Below are 21,528 nucleotides of genomic sequence, written 5' to 3'. Positions count from 1 at the left end.
TTAAAGGTAGGGTTAATTAGTTTGATGATGATGTCATGGTAGTTATAGATAGATAGATACCTGATTGAAGTTTTGATTCATATTCTGTTGTTGTTGCTTCATTTGGTTTGGAGGAAGTTGTTGTTGTTGTTGCAGTGGCTGTTGATATACACCACCTGATCTGTGTTGTTGCCCACCACCCGACATTCCAGTAGAGGCTTGATTATAGCCTTGATGAAACTGTTGCCCTCCTCCACCTCCTGGTAGTTGTTGCTGTTGTTGTTGTTGTTGACCTCCCATCATTCCTCCCTGCATGCCACCACCTCCTTGCATGCCACCCATCTGGTTGAACTGTTGTTGATTCCAGTTATCCATGTCCAGTAGTAGTAGTAATCTCAAAAGTAAACCAATAACAGTATAATATAGTCTATATTTACGACGATGATGATCTCTCTATCTGTCTGTCTGTCTTAGTCTATTTCAGCAGTCAGTCCTTTATCTCTTTCTCTCTCTTTCTCTCTCTCTCTCGTTCATTCAAACACACTCAAACTGAATGAAGTGTGGTACTTTAATGGTTGTTTTTGTGAAGGTGTGTGATGTGAATTCAAACAATAAAAAAACCAGAACCAGACCAATTGATCAATAAGAAACCTTCACTTTTTAATAACTCTCTTTATTGTTATTGTTGTTATCACTCTATTATAACTGTTGTATATATAATATAATATATAGTATAAATAATCTAAATATCAATATTTTCCTTAACAATTATATCTATAGTTAGGATCTCAATATCAGAAACGGCATCATCATCATCAACATTATCTATTTAATTATTAATACATGGCAGCACATCTTGAGAAACAGTTTGAACAATGGCAGAGCTCATCCGATGACCCTGAGGAGTATATCTGGTTGCAGTCCACCAAGAACACAATTGAGATGCTCTACAAGGGATTCGAACTAAACATCACATTCCCCTTTGATATCTCTGATTACAAGGCATACGTAAGTCTGTCACTGCAATACTCTACTCTAATTAAGTGGTCTCCAACTCTCTAACACCCTCTAACAAACAACAGAGATTCGTTGCCAAGGACTCTTCCAATGAGGCTTGGATCAGAAGATTGAATCAGGACATCCCATCAAGTAATCCATCATCTTTTGTCGATCTGTTGGACCTCTCCCACAAGTACTACAAGAGTGTATGTATATACTATACCTCTCAATGACAACAACAAAAAATAACTGACCCATAAGGAATACGAAATACAGAGGAATAGCCTTACTTCAACGACCACAACGACAGCTCAATCATCTGCCAAGAGTGATGTCGATATGGATGAAGACAACACTGATCCAGATGAGGATGTGATTGAAGACGATGACTATGGTTCAGGTGGTGCATCTGATGAGGACAACTTTGATGACGATGAGGATGACACTTTTGAGAATGATCATTTCCAAGAGGCGTATGTTATCTATTTTTGGAATGTTTGTCTGTCTGGATGGTCTGATCACCACAAGTCACTAATCAACTACGTTTATAGATTACAAACCTTAAAGATGAAGAAGATATGGGCCAAAAAGGAGCAAGAGATACGTGCACAGCTTGGTGACAAGAAGAAGAAGGATCCAAAGGTCAAGACTATATTCAGCTCAGATGCTGCCTTTGGTGTATTGACCAATGACCTATTCAACATTATGCAGAATGTTCATAGTCTCGTATGTAGTGATTGGTACAGGAATTATCATTTCCAGTCGCCCTGATTCTTACTTACAATGATATATCCATATCTATTCCAGGGATTCTCTGCACAACCAATCGATGACAATATCTACTTTTGGAGTGTGAAGATGTTTGGATTCAATCCAGAGTCAAAGATATACCAACAATTGCAACTACTCAAGAAGGAGTATGAATATGTATGTGTTCGAACACACCCTTCACCCAATCAATCAATCACACACTTATACTTACTCTTCTAACTCGATGTAGGACTACGTGGAGATTCAAGTTCTGTTCACAGAGGATCTCTACCCTTTCTATCCTCCAACACTCAAGATCATCAGACCAAGGCTACAGGGTTTCTTGATTGGAAAGGTAAGTTTTTGTCATCATCACACATATGCCATATTTGGTAACTGGGTATCAGTTACCATTTTATTAATACCTTTACTAACATAAATATTTATATGCTATTATTACATAATATATAGATATCACACTTGGAGATATTGACCTTGGAGAATTGGAACCCAAGTAACTATCATCGACATTATCGTTGATGAGTGACCTTATATACTGACTCATTCCTTCCTCCCTTCCTTCATCATTGATAGTTTGTGATATGCGCTTCGTGTTGAACCATCTCCGAGAGGTTCTTGAAAAGTTTGGACAACTGGACGTTAACAATCCCCTCAACTCACTACAAAGCTCAGGTTCATACTCATCTATTGAGCACTTCCTATTGAGGCTTGAAATCCTGAGGTATGCATTGTTAATCAATCAACTGTTGATCACCTATTATGTTCTAACTCTCTCCTTTCTCTCTTTCTTCTATCACTCTTAAGCAATATCCCACCTCGTGCTAATCAAAAGTATGGTTTGGCATCTAGCATTGTCAAACCAGTACCAGTGGTGATCACCAAGACAAAGGCCAATACAACGGACAAGGCCTTCTGGGCAAAGGGCACCGGATATGGATCGTCATCTAGAGGCGGTCAGAATGGTTGGAATATCGATGCGTACGTCGCAGCGCAGAAGGAACGTGATCAAGAGACGATCTCATTGATCAATGCCATCGAGAAGGAGATTCACTCCAAACTGCCTCCATTTGACGTCATGGAGGAGTCATGTTTGTTGCCATTCTTTGAGAGCTACTGCAGAGACATTGTACCACTAGATATCGAGAGACACCAAGACCTGTTCCTGTCCATCTTCACACTGATCAATACCATCTCCAACCACGAGCAGTTCATACCACTCTTCACCCAGTTGTCCTTCCAGTCCACTTCTCTTGGAGAGCTACTGAGGACTGCTGCACAACAAGTAGAGATTGTCTTTAAACATCTCGACCAGGCACAGTAAGTAACCACCAAGCGCAATGATCATATTATGTCCTGACAGGTCATACCCATTCTAACTATACTCCACCAAAGACAAAAGGCATTGGCAGCACAGAGTTTGATTATCGATGTAAATAAGAATGTACAAAGCAAACTCAAGTCAATGATGGACGAGTTGAAGAAGCTAGAGGTCAACAGAGGAATACCACAGGAACCACTGGACGCATCCGTGGAGGCCAAGTACGTCAAGATGCTCAAGCCCATTCTCTTTGATGCTGCCAGCTTTGTCACGTCAAAGACAGCCAGCTCTTCATCACAGCAAAGAATCCTACGTATTGCCCAGGAGCAAGGAGGTCTTTGCTCATCACTGCCAATCACATTTGACTCAACGGTGTTTGTTCGCTTTGACGAGAAGAACATTGACACAATGCAGGCACTAATCACTGGCCCCGCCGACACTCCATACAGTGCTGGTTGCTTCCTCTTCCAAATCACATTCCCACCCAACTATCCTCAATCCCCACCCAGTGTCACATTGACCACCACTGGTGAGGGCACGGTCAGATTCAATCCGAACCTCTACAACAATGGAAAGGTGTGTCTCTCACTGCTTGGCACGTGGTCCGGTGGTGCTGGTGAGACGTGGAATGCCAACACATCGACACTGCTCCAGGTTTTAGTTTCGATCCAATCACTGATCCTCGTGCCCGAACCATTCTTTAATGAGCCTGGCTACGAGTCACAGATTGGCTCGCCACAAGGAAAGCAATCGTCACTCAACTACAACCAGAACATTCGTATTGCCACGATTGAGTGGGCAATGACAGACATGATGAAGAAGGCACCAGCACACTGGAAAGACATTGTTCGCGCACACTTTTGGTTCCAGAGACAAAAGATCAAGGTTCAGTGTGAGAAGTGGTTGGAGGAGTGCAAGTCCAACAATGATGCCTACTTCAAGTTGGCCAAGGTCGTCAACAGTCTCAATGCAGAATTGCAAACACTAAAGGAGCCAACTTTATAGTGTCTGGCTGCCAACAGTAGCAGCAACAGCAGCAGCAAGTAGTAGTAGTGTTCATCCAATCACTGAACAAAGGTATTATGAAATAAAATAATTTGTCTCTTTATTTATCTCTTTTACCTGTTATATCCATCAATGACGTATCAAGACTTGTTAAACTCTTGAGAGATTCATCACTCAATTGAGGTAGACATTTCGAGTATCCATGAGGAAGACAAAAACGGTGGACAAGAACAAGATTTAAGTTATGGCTTGCCATGGCAAGCATTCTCTTTGCACCTCTAGTTCATACTAAAGGTCCTATCATACTCGCACCTAGGAGATGCTAGTTTGAAGGTTCCACAATCGTTATGTTATATTTGCTACATGTTTGTTTGCCCTCAAGGAGGTTTGGGAAAAGCAAAGCCATTCTTGACAACGACCCTGCAATGAGGTCACATTGTTGGATTGACACCATCAAACTTTTAGTGTGATCCGAAGTCCTCCCACACTGTCTGTGTGATTAGGGAATAACTATTGGGTCGTTTTGATTCATCTTAAATTTAGATCTATGCCCCCAAACCAATTCAACAACGGGTCACCGATCCGCCTCTAGATGAAACCGTTCCGAAATATATTTATCGATATTAACAACATCGATTCTTATTGGTTAATTCAAACAAAGAACATTAAACATTTATATATATATATATATATAATTATTTATTATTATTATTATCTCTGTATAACTATATATTTATAAAAATACTATGAAACTAAACTACATAATAATATTATTTATTGTGGTTGTATCCTCTTTCTCATTGGCTACACAGGGCCTCAAAAAGACATCCTATACTTCAATAGATAAGGCCTTGCCAATGCTTGAGGAACATGCTGCCCAGCTGACTGAATTGCTCCAGGGTGCCCCACTCCCCAGCGTACCCCTCCCCAAGTCCCCATCTTGTGGCTACGAAATGCTAAAGAGAAGTCCACATGCCAGAAGACCAGCTGCTATCATGTCCGACGCCAATGTAATCAACTCCGCCGCAGCTGTGGACACTCACCCAATGAGGATTGTTTTCAACAATACCTTCCTCTCGTCGAGCACCAACAAACAGACATGTTCATCAGTGGGCCAGATAGTCTCTTTGAACAATGATAATGGCCATGCCACAAGTTACTCATGCACAGCTCAGGATGTGCTTACGCCAGGTCTGATCAATGTAATCAAGAACACTTTGTTGCCACACATTACATCCACCTATGGAGATGTTCTGTCAGTCACAGGTCCTGCTCGCCAGATTGGCACCAGGCCATTCTATGGCTGTGCCGGTGAGGACTACACCATCGACCTTAAGAATGGTTTTGAAGGTGATTATATGTTCTACGTCACTGCTCATCCAACCTTGGATGATGGCGTCATTGCCTACGCCACCGCTTGCTTGCAAAAGTCAGACACCAAAGCACCAATAGTTGGACTGATCAACTTTGCACCAAAGTTCTTTGCCAACTTTGCCAACGCATCCTATGCCAAAGAGAACCAGGCTGAGTGGCATACATTCTTTGCGTAAGTAATAATGTAGATCTCAACGCTCTCAGCCCAAGAGCATCTCCCTGACAAATCCATCCATCCCCTAAATATCAAATAGTGTATCACTTCACGAGGCCACTCATGCCCTTGGCTTTGCCTCTGACATGTACAGTGACTTTGCCACTGTCACTCCCTCGAGTCCTGCAACCAAGAATGTTGTTTCCAATGAGGTCTCCCCAACTGGAGCAGCCTACACAGTTCAAAAGACTTTCTTGACCACACCCGCTGTTAAGGCCTTCATTCAAGACCACTATGGATGTAACTCAATGGAAGGTGCTGAGCTCGAGTCCAACGGAGGTTCTGGAACTGCTGGCAGCCATTGGAGCGCTCTTCGCATTGGTGAGGAGCTGATGCTGGGCTATGCCCAGGCCTCGGCGCCACTCACTGGACTCACCCTGTCCCTGCTCAAGGACTCTGGCTGGTACACCACAAGTCAGACCGACGACGTGAAGCCCTTGATGTGGGGTCTCAAGAAGGGATGCGACTTTGCCCTTAAGCCATGCTCGCCCACTACCTGGGGATTCGAGGGTTACTGGACCGCCGGACTCACAGCCAACAAGCCATTGGTGTCTTGCACAGCTACCAGAGCCGGTGTTGGTTACACATCCGTTGTAACTTACAAGTCACCCCTCTCTGCAGAGTACCAGCACTTCTCTGACAACACTTGGGGAAGCATCAATGGCCAACTCTTCTCCTACTGCCCATTCAACTCAGCCGAGGTTTACTCTCAGTCTTATTACTGCTTCGACACCAACAAGCAACCCAATGCCAATGGAGAGGTGTTTGGAGATAGCTCGGCATGCTTCATCTCTGTCAGCAATGCGTCTGCCACTACCACTGCTCCAACCTGTTATCCACAGAGATGCACCAACAAGCAACTCCAATTCCAGTATGCCAATACTTGGTACACATGCCAGGCACCAGGCAGTGTTGTCTCAGTCTCACAGACGCTCTCTGTTCGTTGCCCAGCCGACTGTAACGCACTTTGCCAATATGTCGCCAATCATCCAAACACCAGTGGCGGTAGCACCACTGGCCTGTCCACTACTACTGCCAGCACCACTACTGGAGAGTTGACTTCAACAACTACGTCTAGCACCACAACAAAGCCATCGAGCTCGACGTTTGTCCAAGTGAACGCCATGATGGTCTTGGTTGGCCTGGTCCTTGCTTTAATAATATAATGGTATAATAATAATATATTTAATTAAATAAACGACCGAGTTTATAACTTGATTTGCTCAAGTTAGTTTTTACCCTGGGACCAAGTCCTTTCTATCTTCCATCATGAGGGATTGTGTATCTTTTCGAAAACAAGCAAAAGGTGTCGACACACTGACATTCAGCCAGAGCTAAAACAATTAATTAATCATTTTATTTGTAGTATAAATATATATTATATAACCAATAGTCATGAGCTCTACCTACCAGTCTGACTGGAAGAAGGAGTTGTACAAGGCAAATAGATCAACTGTACTCACTGTTTCAAATGAAACAGACTATATATTACAACGACTCTCTGTAAAGCTACATCAAGGTCTATTGCGTGTATTCCCACCAGGTACGTAGTAGTCACTGTTGATCAGTACTCCTCTAGCTAGATATAGCTTACATTACTCATACTGCTGCAACCTACTTCATCAATCATCAGAGACGATTGCACCAAACTCAAAGGTAGACTTTGCATCAGAGAGCAATGCGATGCTCACAGGAACAAAGGGCACTGTCATATACATGGCACTACCACCTGGTATGCCACCATTACCCAACAGTGCATTACAGACACCTCAACAGATGATCGGCTTGAGATTGTGGGAACCTTTCCTCTACGTCACTATCGATTGGTCCAATCCCTACTTCACCACGCACTCCTGCTCCATCTCCACTCAGACTCCACTCGAGTCAAAGTACTATCAATCGCACGAGGAGATCAACCGTCAGATACACTCAGAGGTCAAGGTGCACATCAAAGGACGAGTGCCTCAATTCAAGATTCTAAAGTCACCTCACTCACCATCACCAAACAACTCTAGCTCATCACTATCATCATCCCTCTCACCTTCCTCTCTAATGTCCTCTCCGCCCTCACCTGGCAACTCCTCCGGCAGCATTCCCAACACCCGTCCCAACTCTCTTCCACATGTGGCCTCACCATTGGCCTTTTTCTCCTCCCTCTCACCATCCACAACAACAAGCAATCCTTCATTCCCATTGCCCTGGAGCACTCTACCAGGTGGCACACCAGCGGACAAGGAGAACTGGAAGCATACGGTCCGTCGCGCAACCAGAGGACAGTTTGTATCAATCACAAACAAAACACCCCGTCTTCTCATTCGACGAGACTATGTTCTTGATCACGGCAGTTGGGCAGAGATACCACCCGAGGGTATACCACCTGGAGCCACGATTGAGTTTGGAACGGCAAGTGGTCTGTGCGCAGGTACCGATGGCTCGATCTTCTACTACTCCAACGGTCTCAAGGGAGACTTCAAGATGTCATTCAACAACCCATTCATTGGTGAGAACACCTTTAGCTATCACTGTCCACCCAACTTTGTAATCGAGAAGCAAGTGGTCCCAGGCACAATATCCTACGTGTACTTTACCATCATTGACAAGAGTTTGGTGCCCAGCGGTCAATCCTCAACTACATCGACCTCTCCATCAATGCACAAGGATCTAAAGACAGCTGGAAGTGATCTGCCTGATGACTCTATCCGTATAATGTCTCTAAACATTGGTCTGCTTTCGAACCACTCAATGCCACCAGAAGTGAGATGTGAGCATGTGGCCAAGTTGCTCGTGAACCTGCCAGAAAAGTACGACATCATCTGTCTTCAAGAGGTGTTCAATGCCCAATCCAAGGAGCTGTTGAACAAGTTGCTCAAACCATTCTACTCGTACATCGTGGACAAATCAGGAGAGGACAGCGGTTTATACTTTGCCAGCACATTCCCAATACTCTGGAGTGACTTTAGACTGTTCAACGAAGGTATTGGGCTGGACGTACATGCATCGAAAGGTGTACAAGGTGTCAAGCTAGACATCTCGTCCGTAAAGGAGAACAGCTCTCTCTATGTATTCAATGCCCACCTTCAGTCCAACCCCGATGGCTCCTTGGCTTGGCAGATGGTGTCTGGCGATGATAAGCTCAAGAAGGCCCAGACCGTCAGAACACTACAGCTGCAGTCGATTCGGGACTTTATCTCATCAGAGATCTCTCGAAACTCTGGTCAAAAGAATGCTGGTCTGATCCTATGTGGTGACATGAACATCGTTGGCGAGGCCGAGCAAGTGATCTCTGACGAAGGTAGTGCCGTACTCTCTCAGATCATACCAGAGCTTGCCAAGAAGATCAACAAGAATGAAATGCCCGCCACATTCAGTCATCAGCTGCTCGATAATCTCCTCAACAACAATGTCCCAATCAGGTACTTTGGTCTTTTGAGATCTCAGATCAATGGTCCACGAATGAAGTCATTGATGCTCACAGAGATGATCTCATACATTATCAAGAAGGAGATCATCGAGCTGTTGTCACAGAGACACAACCAGACCTCCTCCATCAATGATGACGAGTCAACATATCGCGATATCATTCTCGAGACATTCAACTGTGTCTTCCACTATGACACGAAAGCATCCACTGACTACTGGACAATGACTTTGAAGCGGCGTCTACGAGCGGAATTCTCCTCAGGACTCACTGAACTGGAGGAGTTGGACTTTGTCGACCTTAGAAACCACGTTATCAATCTACAGTTGCTCACTAGTTTGAAGCGATCGCTCGAAGTCACACTGGACACCAAGGCCAACTATCAGCTGATTAAGGGATCTCGATTCAAATCAAATATGCCAGCTCCCCTCATTGTCAGCGAGCACATTGAGGAATTGATCCTACCTCCACTGACAAGCTATTGGAGCATTGACAACAACAGTGATATTAGCTACATCTCCAGTTTGGACAAGATGAATCTGAGTGGCAGTGGTAACACCAACTACAGCAATGACGCAAACGAGGAGAATAGGATCAAGATATTCTTGCGACCAACCGAGGAATACGAATCAATGAAGGTGATTCTGGGCTCCCCTAACGATCTCTATCGTCTGTCCAATCCACACCAGCCTGGCTACACCATACACCAATCGCTAAACCAGATGGTCAACAAGGTCTCTGCCAAGGAGCGCATCGACTACATCTTTAGCTTCAACCTTTCACCCAACTTTGGTGATGACGAAGGTCGCAACCAACTCCTTCGAATGACCTGTCTAGAGTCCTCCATCCTGCCAATGGGGGCAACGCCACAAACAAGACTCTCTGATCACTTTGCTGTGGAGTGCGTCCTCCGTGTGGATGACTCAACCACTTCCACCTCACCAACATCACCTGTAAATAGAAAACAGCAGCAGACACAGCACAATCGTTCGACATCCAAAGGATAGATAGGAAGATAGTAATGATAAAGTAAACATTTATACATTTTATTATTGTATCGCTATTATTGTTGTTGCATGTACGGGAACTGCATTTGTTGTTGTCCTGGAACCATTTGTCCAGTTTGCATATACTGGAACTGTTGCTGTACTGGTTGACCAGGTTGTTGTTGCACTGGATGTCCTTGAACTGGTTGCTGTTGGGTTTGCTGGAACTGCATGGTTTGGGGTTGTTGTGGCTGCTGTTGAATGAATCGTTGTTGAGGTATACCACCAGCTATCTGTTGGGGTTGAGTTTGTACTGGTTGTTGCTGCTGAATACCAGTCGTCTGCATAAAATACTGCTGGTTGGCAGTGTTGGCCATTTGACCTTGTTGTTGTTGTTGAAAGTATTGCTGTTGTTGTGGTGGTTGTTGAGTTTGTTGTTGTTGTGGTGGTTGTTGTTGTTGTTGAGGTTGTTGTCCTGCCTGGTAGAACTGTTGCATTTGAGCCTGAGGTTGTCCTTGAATATTCTGCTGTGGCTGTTGTGGCTGTTGAACTGGCTGATTTTGCTGTACTCCTACTGGTCTGACGTTTGGATTTCCCCTTTGCAATTGTTGTTGTTGTTGTTGTGTTACTTGTTGAGTTGGGTTCTGCATATACTGCTGTTGTGGTTGTTGTGGCTGTGCCTGAACAGGTTGTTGCTGTTGTGGTTGAGTCTGCGGTGGTCTCTGGAACTGTTGGCCTTGCATCTGTGGAATCTGTTGGGGGATGCCTTGAGCTGCCATCTGTCCCATGTTTGCATGCATCTGTGCTGGCATCTTATGTTGTAGTTGTTGCTGGAGTAGCTGCTGCTGTTGTTGTTGAAGTTGTTGCTGCAATTGTTGTTGATGTTGGAGTTGTTGTTGTTGTTGTTGTTGTTGAAGTTGCTGAGGCTGTTGTATTTGTTGGGGAGGGACAACTTGTTGATACTGTCCCTGCACTCCTTGGGGCATTGTGGGGAGCTGGGTCTGTGACTTTTGTTTGTTCAGCTGATTGACTTGGACCTGTCCAGGTGCGAACTGTTGGTTTTGTGGTTGTTGAACGAATGCCTGCTGCTGTTGTTGTGGCTGCTGAGCATTCGGCTGCTGTTGTGGTATTTGGCGCTGAACTGGAATGAACTGTTGTTGCTGCTGCTGGGTAGGATTTTGCATCACCATGTTCTGAGCCTGTGGAACGACACCACCTGCGGCCTGTCCTGCATAGTACTGCATTGGCTGCTGTGTCTGTGGAGGTTGGGCCTGTCCTGGAGGACGAGCCTGTTGTCCACCAGCTGTTTGTCCAATAAACTGTTGCGGTTGTTGAGCTTGATGTGCCTGTGTAGAATATTGTGCCATCTGTTGTTGAGGCTGCTGGACCATTGCAGGTTGTGGGACTTGTCCTTGTTGAGCTGGAATCTGTTGTTGCATGTGTTGCAACACAGGCTGTGCATGTGGATTGACAACATGTTGTTGTGGTGGTTGTTGTTGTTGGTGTAACTGTTGTGGTACTTGTGCCATTGGCTTGACCTGAGTTGGGAATGGCTTTAGTTGTGACACGGTTTGTGGGATTTGTGTAGTTTGCATCCTGGCTTGTTGTTGTTGTTGTTGTAGTTGCTGTTGTTGCTGTTGTTGCTGCAATTGTTGCTGTGTCAATTGGCCCATCTGGGCCATAGGCATCGTTTGGATTGGATGGGTTTGGGTAGTTTGCTGATACTGTATAGGATGCTGAGGAATCTGCTGCTGAGGCTGTTGGACCACTTGCTGAACTTGTTGGGTATGAGTTTGCTGAATCTGCTGCGGAATCGGCTGCTGCTGCTGTGTGACTGGTTGCATTTGTTGTGGAATTAAGTGTTGTTGTGGTGGCTGTGGAGTGGGGATATGTTGCTGATTTGGAATCTGCTCCACTGGATGCATAACTGGCTGTGTTTGATGCTGCATTGGTTGAGTGGGAGAAGTGACCATCGGCTGAGCCACATGTTGCTGCAGGATTGGAAACGGTGATTGAACAGCTGCCACAGGATGAGTCATATGCTGCTGAGCAATTGGCGTGACATTCTGACCTGGAGTTCCAACCTGTACTCCAGACATCACCTGCACTGGCTGTTGTTTCTGTACCACTGATGTCGGTGTTGTTGGATGATGTTGTTGTGTCGGGATCTGTTGCTGCTGCATCGGTTGTTGTTGTGTCGGTGTAGGCATTGATTGAATGGGTGTGCCCATTTGCTGTGGTGGTTGTTGTTGTTGCATCGGTTGTTGCTGTTGAGGAGTATGTTGTTGTTGTTGCTGTGGTTGATGTTGCTGCTGCATAGGTGGATGTTGTGACTTTGGAGTTGTTGGCTGAGCGATAGAAACACCGCCACCAGGTGTTGGCGCAGACATCTGAGTAGTTGTTTGTTGAATGCCGATTGGCATAGGTGAAGGCTGAAGAGGTGTCGTTGGTTGTTGTTGTTGTTGTTGCTGATTCAACTGCTTCAGACCAGTGCCCAACATAGTGCTGGACAGTACGTCTCTCAGGATATTGGCAGAGACTGATGCCGATGCCTTTGACAACTTGTATCTCTGTCTTGATTGTAGTCTCTGTTTGAAATCATCATCAATGTCATCCAAGGCCTGATTCAATGATGAGTAGTGCTCTCTGACCATCCTTGTTTGTTGTTGTGTATCAGTCGAAGGTATATCAGAATCGTCTAGATTGTGTTGATAGGCATTGATCGCCTTCTTATTCATGTTCTCCAACTCTGGTGATAGTTTGGTTCTCAATAGATTGGGTACTATATATATCATTGTAAGTATGACATTGATCATGCGTGTATGATCACTAACTACATACCCAAGTTCTGATCCTGACCAATGACAGTTGGATAGGCAGCAACACTGTCCAATATAGAGAAGATCTCTCTCATCAATGCACCATACTCACCAGAGAGCACAGCAAAGTGACCAAGAGCATCCTCCCAGTTTGATGTTGTTGTGGTCAGCAACAGGTTCCTTATGTCCTCTGCCTTTGCCTTGATGGCATTAAGATTGACATCGATATCTACTTCTTGAAGCTGTTTGTTTGTTTGTTTGTTTATTGGTTAGATCTACATATTCATACACCAGCAAATACAATCAATAACATCATCATCATCATCATCATCATACCATGGTACAATCAAAGTATGATATTGAAAGAGAGAGATTGATAGATAGTAAGTAAGTAAGTAATAGTGATCAAATAACACCCAACTTGTAATCAAGTGAGTGTACTTCACTTTTACGTTTCACGCAGTGTGCACAAGAACAATCACAAACAAGAGTTGTCCTATCACTATGGTTCCAGTTAATTCTTTAATATATACTTCTAACATGACGTAGATTAGTCACTGTTATAAGTTATGTTCTCTTGCCTTTTGAACAAAGGTTCTGTAGTGCACCTTCCCGTTACTTTGATTGAGTATTCTGAATTAAGTCCCTTCTGAGGCTCACTTCTGTCATACAGTCTGTCAACACTATAGTAATTCATTCGTTATCATTGAAGTGTTACTTTATTCGATGGATTAGATATTTAATAGATTCTGAACGATGTTGATTGATTGCCAGTCGGTCAGAACATGTCCTCAGAACAGAAGGGAATCATTTGATCAGATCCATTCTGGAAGTATTTTGGGGTGTGTGGCAAAAGCAATGATTATTTGTTTGTAATAATTATTAATGCCAATAACAACAAATAGTATAAATAATGACTTAGTTATGTTCTCCTTAATCAAATCATAATCATCACAAATATTAAATCTAACTAACTACATTATAACAACAATAATAAGAAACAATGACCGCCACCATTGACTTTTATGGATGTAATTCTCCAAACGTTGCAAAGGTATTTATAGGTAGATCATGATGTCTGGTAGTTGTACAACAAATTCCAATGATAATATCCATTTACTAATTAATGATCAATCACCAACTTATTAGGTATTCCTTTTGTTAAAGGCATTGAACGTTGAATTCAACTACCATCACATAAACTGGAGGGCCGGTGAACAGTACAGTGATAAGTTTGTAAAGATCAATCCAAACTCAAAGATACCGGCCATCGTTGATCATGATGTCCAAGGTGATCCAATCACTGTGTTTGAGAGTGGCAACATCCTCTTCTACTTGGCCACCAAGTATGCCAAGTTCATACCCAACGCACAGAAACAGCCACGTGAACACAATGAGACACTGAACTGGCTGTTCTGGCAGATGGCCAACGTCGGACCAAACTTTGGCAACTGGTTCCACTTCTTCAACTATGCCCAAGAGAAGCAGCACTATGCCATCCAGAGGTTCCACAACGAGTTGAGACGTCTGTTCTACGTGCTCGATCGTGCACTTGAGCAACGCCAGTTTGTAGCCGGTGATCAGTTCACCGTGGCCGATGCCAGCATCTTCCCATGGGCTCGAATCTATGGCATGGTGCCAGAGTTCACCAAGGAGGAGTTCCCCAATGTTGATCGATGGTTGTCCACTGTTCGCAATCTGTCATTCGTTCAAGAGTGGGAGGCTGATGACAAGGAGTATAACAACAAGTATCCAAATCAGCCACCAACTGATGAGCAACGAAAGTTTATGTTCCTTGTTGATGGTCGTCGTCAGAATAAGTAATGAATGTTAGTAAATGATGAGACGTCGTATGTGTAATAAAAAAAGGGTAAACAATAACAAGTGTGTGTTCCCCATTATGAGTTCAGTTGGCCCAGATCCTGAGATCTGATTGTTTTTGTTTTTTTTTTGGCCCAACGATTATGATAAAAAGATACGTCCTGTTGTTGAGACACCCTCTGGATCAAGAGGTAGGTGTGTCCATCACAGAAACACACTCAGTCAAACATACATTCAATCAAACAAACAAACAAACAAACAACCACCATTATTTATTTATAAGTGTGTTTGTGTATGTGTGTGTGTTAAGGGTTGTTTAAGTGTCAATCAAGTACTCAACTCACTCACCCAATCAACCAACCAATCAATCAACTTAACCTACCAACCAACAAAACACTAAACAATAATAACACCATCCATCCATCCATCATCATTATCATTACCAGTAGTTCTAAGTTATTAGGAGGTCTACACTATTTATATATTTTATATTTATATATTTATATACACATTTGGAGACAATGTCTTCACAATCACAACCAAATACTGTCAATCAGCAACATCAAAATGTACAGACACAACAACAACAACAACAGGATAGTCAATCACAACAAACATCAATACCACAACAACCACCACAACCAGTGGCAGCTGTAGTTGTTATCAAAGAAGTACCAAGTCTATTAAATCTATGCTTTGATGTGATACTTGCAAACTTGGAACGATACCAGAATAGCGACCTATCGGATGTCCTGCCAATATCGGTCAAGGATCACCTTTTCTCATACTACTGCACAAAGATTGCGAGCGAGGTCTCTGTGTCACGATTCCCAATAACCAGCTTCCCAGAGGACAGATATCGAGATGTTCAACTGGTCAACAGGATCACCTGTCAGCGAGTCATACCTCTGTGCTTTGCCATGTGGTCCTCACTCGACTACCGCTTTGAGAAAGTGCGCAAGCTGATAGAGGAAGAGGCATGTGATGTGAACGAGAGCGATCTGGAAGGCTTCTGTCCACTTCACTATGCCGCCATTTACGGCCGAATAGATGCTTGTGAACTGTTGCTCATTCACGGTGCAGACTGTGCAAGAAAGAATAACTTTGGAAAGACTCCTGCTGATCTCGCACAGGATGTAAGAGTACAACAAATGATCAAACGTATGTATATTCATTTAACTTCAAAGTATGTAACTCATCATACTCACAATCAATCATCCCCATTCAATAGTCAGAGCATTACTCTTTAGAAAGGATGAGGTTAAGGAGATGGAGCAAGACCTGGTGATCAAGAGGAAGAGGATGGAGGAGTACAAGAAGAAGAAGTTGATCGAAGACTTTATGTCGCACTCCAAACAATTCTCATCGGTATTGGAACAGAAGGGCTACATTCAAAGGAAGAAGCCCGTATCAGTTAGCGTTGAGGCGTCAAGTACCAACTGCAACAACATCAGTACAATAGCAACAGGTGGCAATATTATATCTACACTACAATCATTATCTATTGAACCAATCAATAACACAACAACAATAACCAACATACTACAACAACAACAACAACCAGACACACAACAGACTATATCATCAACGTCCAACACAGCGGCGGGATCCAATCCTCCATCCTCAATCAACGACAACACAATGCGAACATTTATAGCCCAGATCGACCTGCCTACAACACAACAACTGAACGTCAACATCCACCATCAACATCATCACTCGGTGCACCATCACCAGAGCACCTCGGCATTCACACAAACCACGCACACCATGGAGAACCTGAACATTAGCATTCCTCGTAGTAGACAGAGCAACAGTACAGGACCCATACCACATACATTAGTGAGTGGAGGTGGAAGTGGAGTTGGAGGTGTCGACAACGAGACCATGGTCATTACCGACAACAACTCTATCAAATCAATCCACCAATCACCTCATCATCACGACTCTTTATCCAAGGAATATAATCAATATTAATAGTTTAGTTTAATTTTAAGTTAGTATTAGTAGAGGTAATAGATAGATAGTAGTAGTTATAGTCGACCACAACTATCTCCCCATGTAGAATAAACAAATACCATCCATCTGTCAATCAATGTATTGGTTGCATCCCTTCAAATGAGTGTTCTTTTTTTGCAAACAGGGGTGGATAATTTACACGTTTTTTCAATCAAATAGCATTTGACGAACGAGTCACATTCAATTAACAATCTCATTATTGTTCCACCCATACAAATATTATTATTTATATATATAACAGATAGAAGAACAACAATGAGAGAACTAAAGTTTCATGAGCAGAAGCTCCTAAAGAAGGTTAACTTTGTACATTGGAAGAAAGAGAAAACAAAAGACTTGGCCGATATAAAGAAGTTTGGTCTGTCTGGCAAAGAGGAATATGAAGCGTATGTGATCAATCAATTAATCAACCATATATATATAGTGTAGTAGAGTTATTATATTGACATTAGTAACATACAAATATATATAGATATACAAAGTTGGTACACTCAATACAAAAGATTATACATATGATATCAACGTTGGACGAGAAGGATCCAGTCAGGAAGAAGGTCACTGATGATCTCTGCGATAAGCTCTATGATATGGGTGTGATTGATACAAAGTCAACTGCTTCATTGATAACAATCGGACAGGCTGCATTCTGCAGGCGAAGAGTGTCTGTACTTTTGGTCCGTTTAAAGTTTGCTCAGAACCTTACACATGCTAATACATTGGTACAACATGGTCGTAAGTATCAATTATATATTACCCCTGATGATGGTGATGTTAACTGGCCGACACTATCAATTATAGATATGAGGATTGGACCAGAGATTGTTAGCGATCCAGCGATGTTGATCACAAGAAAGCTACAGGATTTGTTGACTTGGGCTGATGGATCATCGATGAGAAAGAAGGTCATGGAGTACAACGACGAACTGGACGATTACGAGCTGCTTCAATAATAAACAGGACAGACAGGCAATATCATCCAGACAAACAAAGATTATCTCACTCGATCATCTTGGAAAAGGACATTGTTGTTGTAGGGTGGGTGATATACCTGGCGACAGTTTATTATTAATAATGGTACCACATTGAACATCACCAAACGGGATTGTTTATGTCCTGAATGGGTTGTTGTTGTTGTAGCCATGAAATGGAAATTATTGTTATAAGGTATATAGGGTGTTGGACAATGTGGACGTTATTTACAATGCAATCTGGTTGAAGTAATCGGTGAATGAGAAGGTGTTGGTTGATGACGCAGTTGACGATGTCATTCCATAATGATAGTCATCGGCATAATCAGAGTCTCGAAGGGGTGAGGGAGGAGCCTCATTGATCTCTGGTACCATGGCAATGTCCATGTAGGAGTCGTTGCCAAAGTCTATAGTGTCATCCAGAGACAACAGTGTCTCACCTCCTTCAGAGACAAGGTCGATCATCGAGGGTGTCATTACCAATCTCTCGATCATGTTGTTGCTCAATTTTACACCGAGTGATAGTGGGACGGGTGGTGGCGGGTACATCGGGTCGATCATTGGCACTGATCTCTCCGACTCCTTATCCTTCTTGTCTGCCGTGATTGTCTTTACCAATGATCTGGGCTTTCCAACTGATACCAATCCTCCGCCAGTTGAGGTGATCAATGGCTTCTTCTGTGTGATGGTACGAGTTAGATCAAGCTTGATGTACGTACTGAGACATTTAGTCTGGTACTTACCTTTATGGATGTTGGCTGTGAGGATGATGATGGTACGAATAATAGATTGGACATTGTGTTGGATTGGCCAAGCTTGGACTTTGAGCCACCCAGTGATTGGTTGGGAGTAACGTTGGAGTTGGTCACATCGCCGAGAGCCATACGGGGGGTCTTGGGCATACTGAGCATGGACTTTTGTTTGGGCAGTGAGTTGTGTGATGGTGTCAATGTGGACACCTTTGATGTGCTGCTCAACTTGTTCTTTAGAGCCACAGGAGCGTTCTCCTTATCGAATGGTCCTGCTATTCTAATGCCTGCTGTTGAGATCATTGTTGTATAATTGTGTTGTGTTGTTGTGTTGTGAAGTGATGGGTTTATGATGATGATGATGAACAGTAACTAATGTCACTATTGTTTGATATTTAGTTTGTTTGATTGAGAATAATAAGACTGTGTTTGAAGCTTGTTCTCTTTTGTTGTTTGTGTTGACCATGTTCATAGCCGTTAACGGTTTTCCATCAAACCTCCAAAATTCAAATTCAAAAATCAGAAGTTCGATATTAGTAATTGACTTGGATAAAGCAGGAACATAGTCTCAAACAGAGAGTAGGTGGAGAGTGAGGGACCATCCATCACTACGTATTGTGATCATGATCACTTTATTAACAATTATCATCATCGTCATCATCATTGTCAAAGTGTAATGTTGAGGATTTGACCATCTTCAGACCTCCTTTGGATTTGGTGGAGTTATCTGTTGATGATGTAGACTGTTGTTGTTGTTTGTTGTTGTCAATGTATATGTTGTTGGACAATGCCTTGTTGGTGTCTTTCTTCTGTTGGTTTGTTTGATTAAATCAGTGTGTTAGGGTCGTGTTTCGTTACCCTCTTCGTTTTTAAGATTTATACATACGTCTTCGACAACACCTCTTCCATCTTGATTAGGCCTGTAGCCCAGGATAGCTCTTAGATCATCCTCACTATAGTTGCTGACTTGTTTGGACTTCATCAATCTGTGATATCTTGTTTGTGCCACCCATTGTGTTTTCTTTGGCTTAACTTCCTCCTCTTCTTCACTGCTACTACTGCTGCTATCACTCTCACTCTCACTCTCACTGCTGCTGACCTTCTTGTCATCCTCACTTTCACTGCTACTGCTGTCCTTTTCACTCTCACTCTCGCTGCTACTGCTATCACTGTTATTATTCTTCTTCTTCTTTGACTTTGTCTTTTGTTCACTCTCACTCTCACTGCTGCTGCTGCTACTGGCACTCTCTTTATCACTCTCGCTCTCACTGCTGCTACTGTCACTGCTACTCTCTTTCTCATCAGCAGACTTTGCCTTTACAAACAATGATAGCCTCTTCTTCTTTGTGATTTGGTTCATCTCTTCATCCTCTGAGTCAACAGCAGAGTCATCCTTCTTTTCCTTCTTTCTCTTCTTCTTCTTCTTATCGTCGTCGTCCTTGTTGCCATCCTCTCTTCCTTGATTTAGTTTAGCCAATATATTGTCAAAGTCCTCGTTTGTTCTCTCCCAGTTCCTAGAGTATGATACACCAGTCTCTCTACCAATGCCTCTATTGTCCACCTTCTTCTTTGTCGTGACGAACTGTACCTCTCCATCCTCTTTAGCACCTAGACCCTTCTCCTTGCTCCATCCCATCTTCATCATCATCTTCATTGCGAAGCCTGATGTTGATTTATCTGCTACATGTACCTCCTTCATCTTTGTAGTTATATATATTTGTTGTATTTTATAATAGTAATAATTATTGAGGAGCACTCTATTCAATCAATGTTTGATTAAAACAATCGTTCGTTAATCGACAACACACATAATTGTCAATTTTTGCAAACACTCTCTTTGTAATGTTTTTTTTTGTTTTTGAATGGAACTGCGGATGAGTCATCCACTTAGCTCTGACATCCACAAAAAAACACACAAGGTGAACAAACAACAACCAATACTTATCAACATCACATCACAAGATAGTTAGTTATATTAGTATAGTTTAGAACAAAGAGGTTTATATATATATTTAGTTATAGTTAAAGAAATGATGATGGCGATCAAATACAGCTTGATGGTCATTGCATTGTTTGTATTGTCATCCAATGCATTGTACTTTGAATTGAACGGTGGTCAGACAAAGTGTTTCCTAGAGGAGAACCCAAAGGACACTCTATTGGTTGGCAACTACGTCCTTGAGGACTTGAACCCACAGAATGGAATGCCCAATTCACAATTGGGTAAGCACTCCTCAATCAATCAATCAATCAATCATTCAATCATATAGTTAGTTAACAAACAAACTTACACTTCATTGAACAGCACTCACAATCAAGATCACTGATCCAGAGAACCATGAGGTCATGAACAAGCATATGGGAGCATCTGGTAGATTCGCCTTCCAAACTCTTATGGGTGGTGAGTACAAGGTTTGCGTCTCCACCAACAGCTCAAAGTGGTTCGGTCCATCCATCAAGACTGTATGTAGTTTATTAATTGAACATTCATCATCATCTTAATCATATCACTGACACTACCTACCTATCTACTTACCTACTCACAGAGACTTCACTTTGATATTCTGGTTGGAGCCAATGCCAATGATTATGAGGAGATTGCCAAGGCTGATCACCTTAACCGTATGTATACTCAATCAATCAATGGCACCATTCATACATACAGATATACTAATGATAAAATATAATGATATATAGAATTGGAGATTGCCCTCAAGAGACTGAACGACAGAGTTACACAGATCAGAAAGGAGCAGAGCTATCAGAAGGCTCGTGAGATGACCTTCCGTAACACAAGTGAGAGTACCAACAACCGTGTGACTTGGTGGGCTGTCCTCCAGCTGGTCGTCCTCGTCCTGACCGGTTTGTGGCAGATGAGACATCTCAAGTCATTCTTTAGAGCAAAGAAGTTGGTATAAAGCATCAGCAGCAGCAACAGCGTATATTCAACCCAAGTTGATGATGATGTGTGTGTGTGTGTGTGTATGTGTCTATGATGTGATGTGATGTCAGTGCGAATGAATGGATAACAACCAAAGTCTATTCAGTTAGTTACAACTACGTCATCATCATTGTCAACATCATGATC

The 21,528-nt window shown here is 42.8% G+C and overlaps 10 protein-coding genes across 10 annotated transcripts; 7 read left to right on the top strand and 3 right to left on the bottom strand.

Annotated features, from left to right (window-relative positions):
• Positions 1-822: 822 nt before the first annotated feature.
• Positions 823-4,072, top strand: SAMD00019534_122310 (hypothetical protein; the record flags this gene model as incomplete). The annotated part of the gene is made up of 10 exons (XM_012892607.1): positions 823-987; positions 1,062-1,184; positions 1,255-1,451; positions 1,530-1,704; positions 1,786-1,905; positions 1,979-2,083; positions 2,200-2,242; positions 2,323-2,470; positions 2,554-3,066; positions 3,142-4,072. The coding sequence occupies 10 exons, from the start codon at positions 823-825 to the stop codon at positions 4,070-4,072; spliced, it is 2,520 nt and encodes an 839-aa protein (XP_012748061.1).
• An 857-nt stretch (positions 4,073-4,929) lies between these two features.
• Positions 4,930-6,826, top strand: SAMD00019534_122300 (hypothetical protein; the record flags this gene model as incomplete). Its single annotated transcript, XM_012892606.1, has 2 exons — positions 4,930-5,618; positions 5,701-6,826. The coding sequence occupies 2 exons, from the start codon at positions 4,930-4,932 to the stop codon at positions 6,824-6,826; spliced, it is 1,815 nt and encodes a 604-aa protein (XP_012748060.1).
• A 229-nt stretch (positions 6,827-7,055) lies between these two features.
• SAMD00019534_122290 (hypothetical protein) lies at positions 7,056-10,085 on the top strand (the record flags this gene model as incomplete). The annotated part of the gene is made up of 2 exons (XM_012892605.1): positions 7,056-7,203; positions 7,294-10,085. 2 exons carry the CDS (start codon positions 7,056-7,058, stop codon positions 10,083-10,085), a joined length of 2,940 nt encoding a protein of 979 aa, XP_012748059.1.
• Positions 10,086-10,141: 56 nt separating this feature from the next.
• Positions 10,142-13,199, bottom strand: SAMD00019534_122280 (hypothetical protein; the record flags this gene model as incomplete). The annotated part of the gene is made up of 3 exons (XM_012892604.1): positions 10,142-12,846; positions 12,906-13,125; positions 13,185-13,199. 3 exons carry the CDS (start codon positions 13,197-13,199, stop codon positions 10,142-10,144), a joined length of 2,940 nt encoding a protein of 979 aa, XP_012748058.1.
• A 687-nt stretch (positions 13,200-13,886) lies between these two features.
• Positions 13,887-14,707, top strand: SAMD00019534_122270 (hypothetical protein; the record flags this gene model as incomplete). The annotated part of the gene is made up of 2 exons (XM_012892603.1): positions 13,887-13,937; positions 14,033-14,707. The coding sequence occupies 2 exons, from the start codon at positions 13,887-13,889 to the stop codon at positions 14,705-14,707; spliced, it is 726 nt and encodes a 241-aa protein (XP_012748057.1).
• A 518-nt stretch (positions 14,708-15,225) lies between these two features.
• SAMD00019534_122260 (hypothetical protein) lies at positions 15,226-16,681 on the top strand (the record flags this gene model as incomplete). The annotated part of the gene is made up of 2 exons (XM_012892602.1): positions 15,226-15,865; positions 15,936-16,681. 2 exons carry the CDS (start codon positions 15,226-15,228, stop codon positions 16,679-16,681), a joined length of 1,386 nt encoding a protein of 461 aa, XP_012748056.1.
• A 297-nt stretch (positions 16,682-16,978) lies between these two features.
• On the top strand, positions 16,979-17,673 carry SAMD00019534_122250 (hypothetical protein; the record flags this gene model as incomplete). Its single annotated transcript, XM_012892601.1, has 3 exons — positions 16,979-17,109; positions 17,196-17,455; positions 17,522-17,673. 3 exons carry the CDS (start codon positions 16,979-16,981, stop codon positions 17,671-17,673), a joined length of 543 nt encoding a protein of 180 aa, XP_012748055.1.
• Positions 17,674-17,919: 246 nt separating this feature from the next.
• On the bottom strand, positions 17,920-18,743 carry SAMD00019534_122240 (hypothetical protein; the record flags this gene model as incomplete). Its single annotated transcript, XM_012892600.1, has 2 exons — positions 17,920-18,369; positions 18,435-18,743. The coding sequence occupies 2 exons, from the start codon at positions 18,741-18,743 to the stop codon at positions 17,920-17,922; spliced, it is 759 nt and encodes a 252-aa protein (XP_012748054.1).
• A 332-nt stretch (positions 18,744-19,075) lies between these two features.
• SAMD00019534_122230 (hypothetical protein) lies at positions 19,076-20,139 on the bottom strand (the record flags this gene model as incomplete). Its single annotated transcript, XM_012892599.1, has 2 exons — positions 19,076-19,249; positions 19,327-20,139. 2 exons carry the CDS (start codon positions 20,137-20,139, stop codon positions 19,076-19,078), a joined length of 987 nt encoding a protein of 328 aa, XP_012748053.1.
• Positions 20,140-20,470: 331 nt separating this feature from the next.
• Positions 20,471-21,355, top strand: SAMD00019534_122220 (hypothetical protein; the record flags this gene model as incomplete). Its single annotated transcript, XM_012892598.1, has 4 exons — positions 20,471-20,663; positions 20,746-20,903; positions 20,987-21,062; positions 21,138-21,355. Coding segments are annotated over 4 exons (645 nt in total), but the record flags the coding sequence as incomplete, so codon positions are not given.
• Between the last annotated feature and the right edge of the window lie 173 nt (positions 21,356-21,528).

The sequence above is a fragment of the Acytostelium subglobosum genome, assembly GCF_000787575.1.
Source record: "Acytostelium subglobosum LB1 DNA, scaffold: scaffold39, whole genome shotgun sequence".
NCBI lineage: Eukaryota > Evosea > Eumycetozoa > Acytosteliales > Acytosteliaceae > Acytostelium > Acytostelium subglobosum.
Note: the sequence above shows the minus strand (reverse complement) of the source record. Positions and strands in the feature narration are given on the sequence as shown.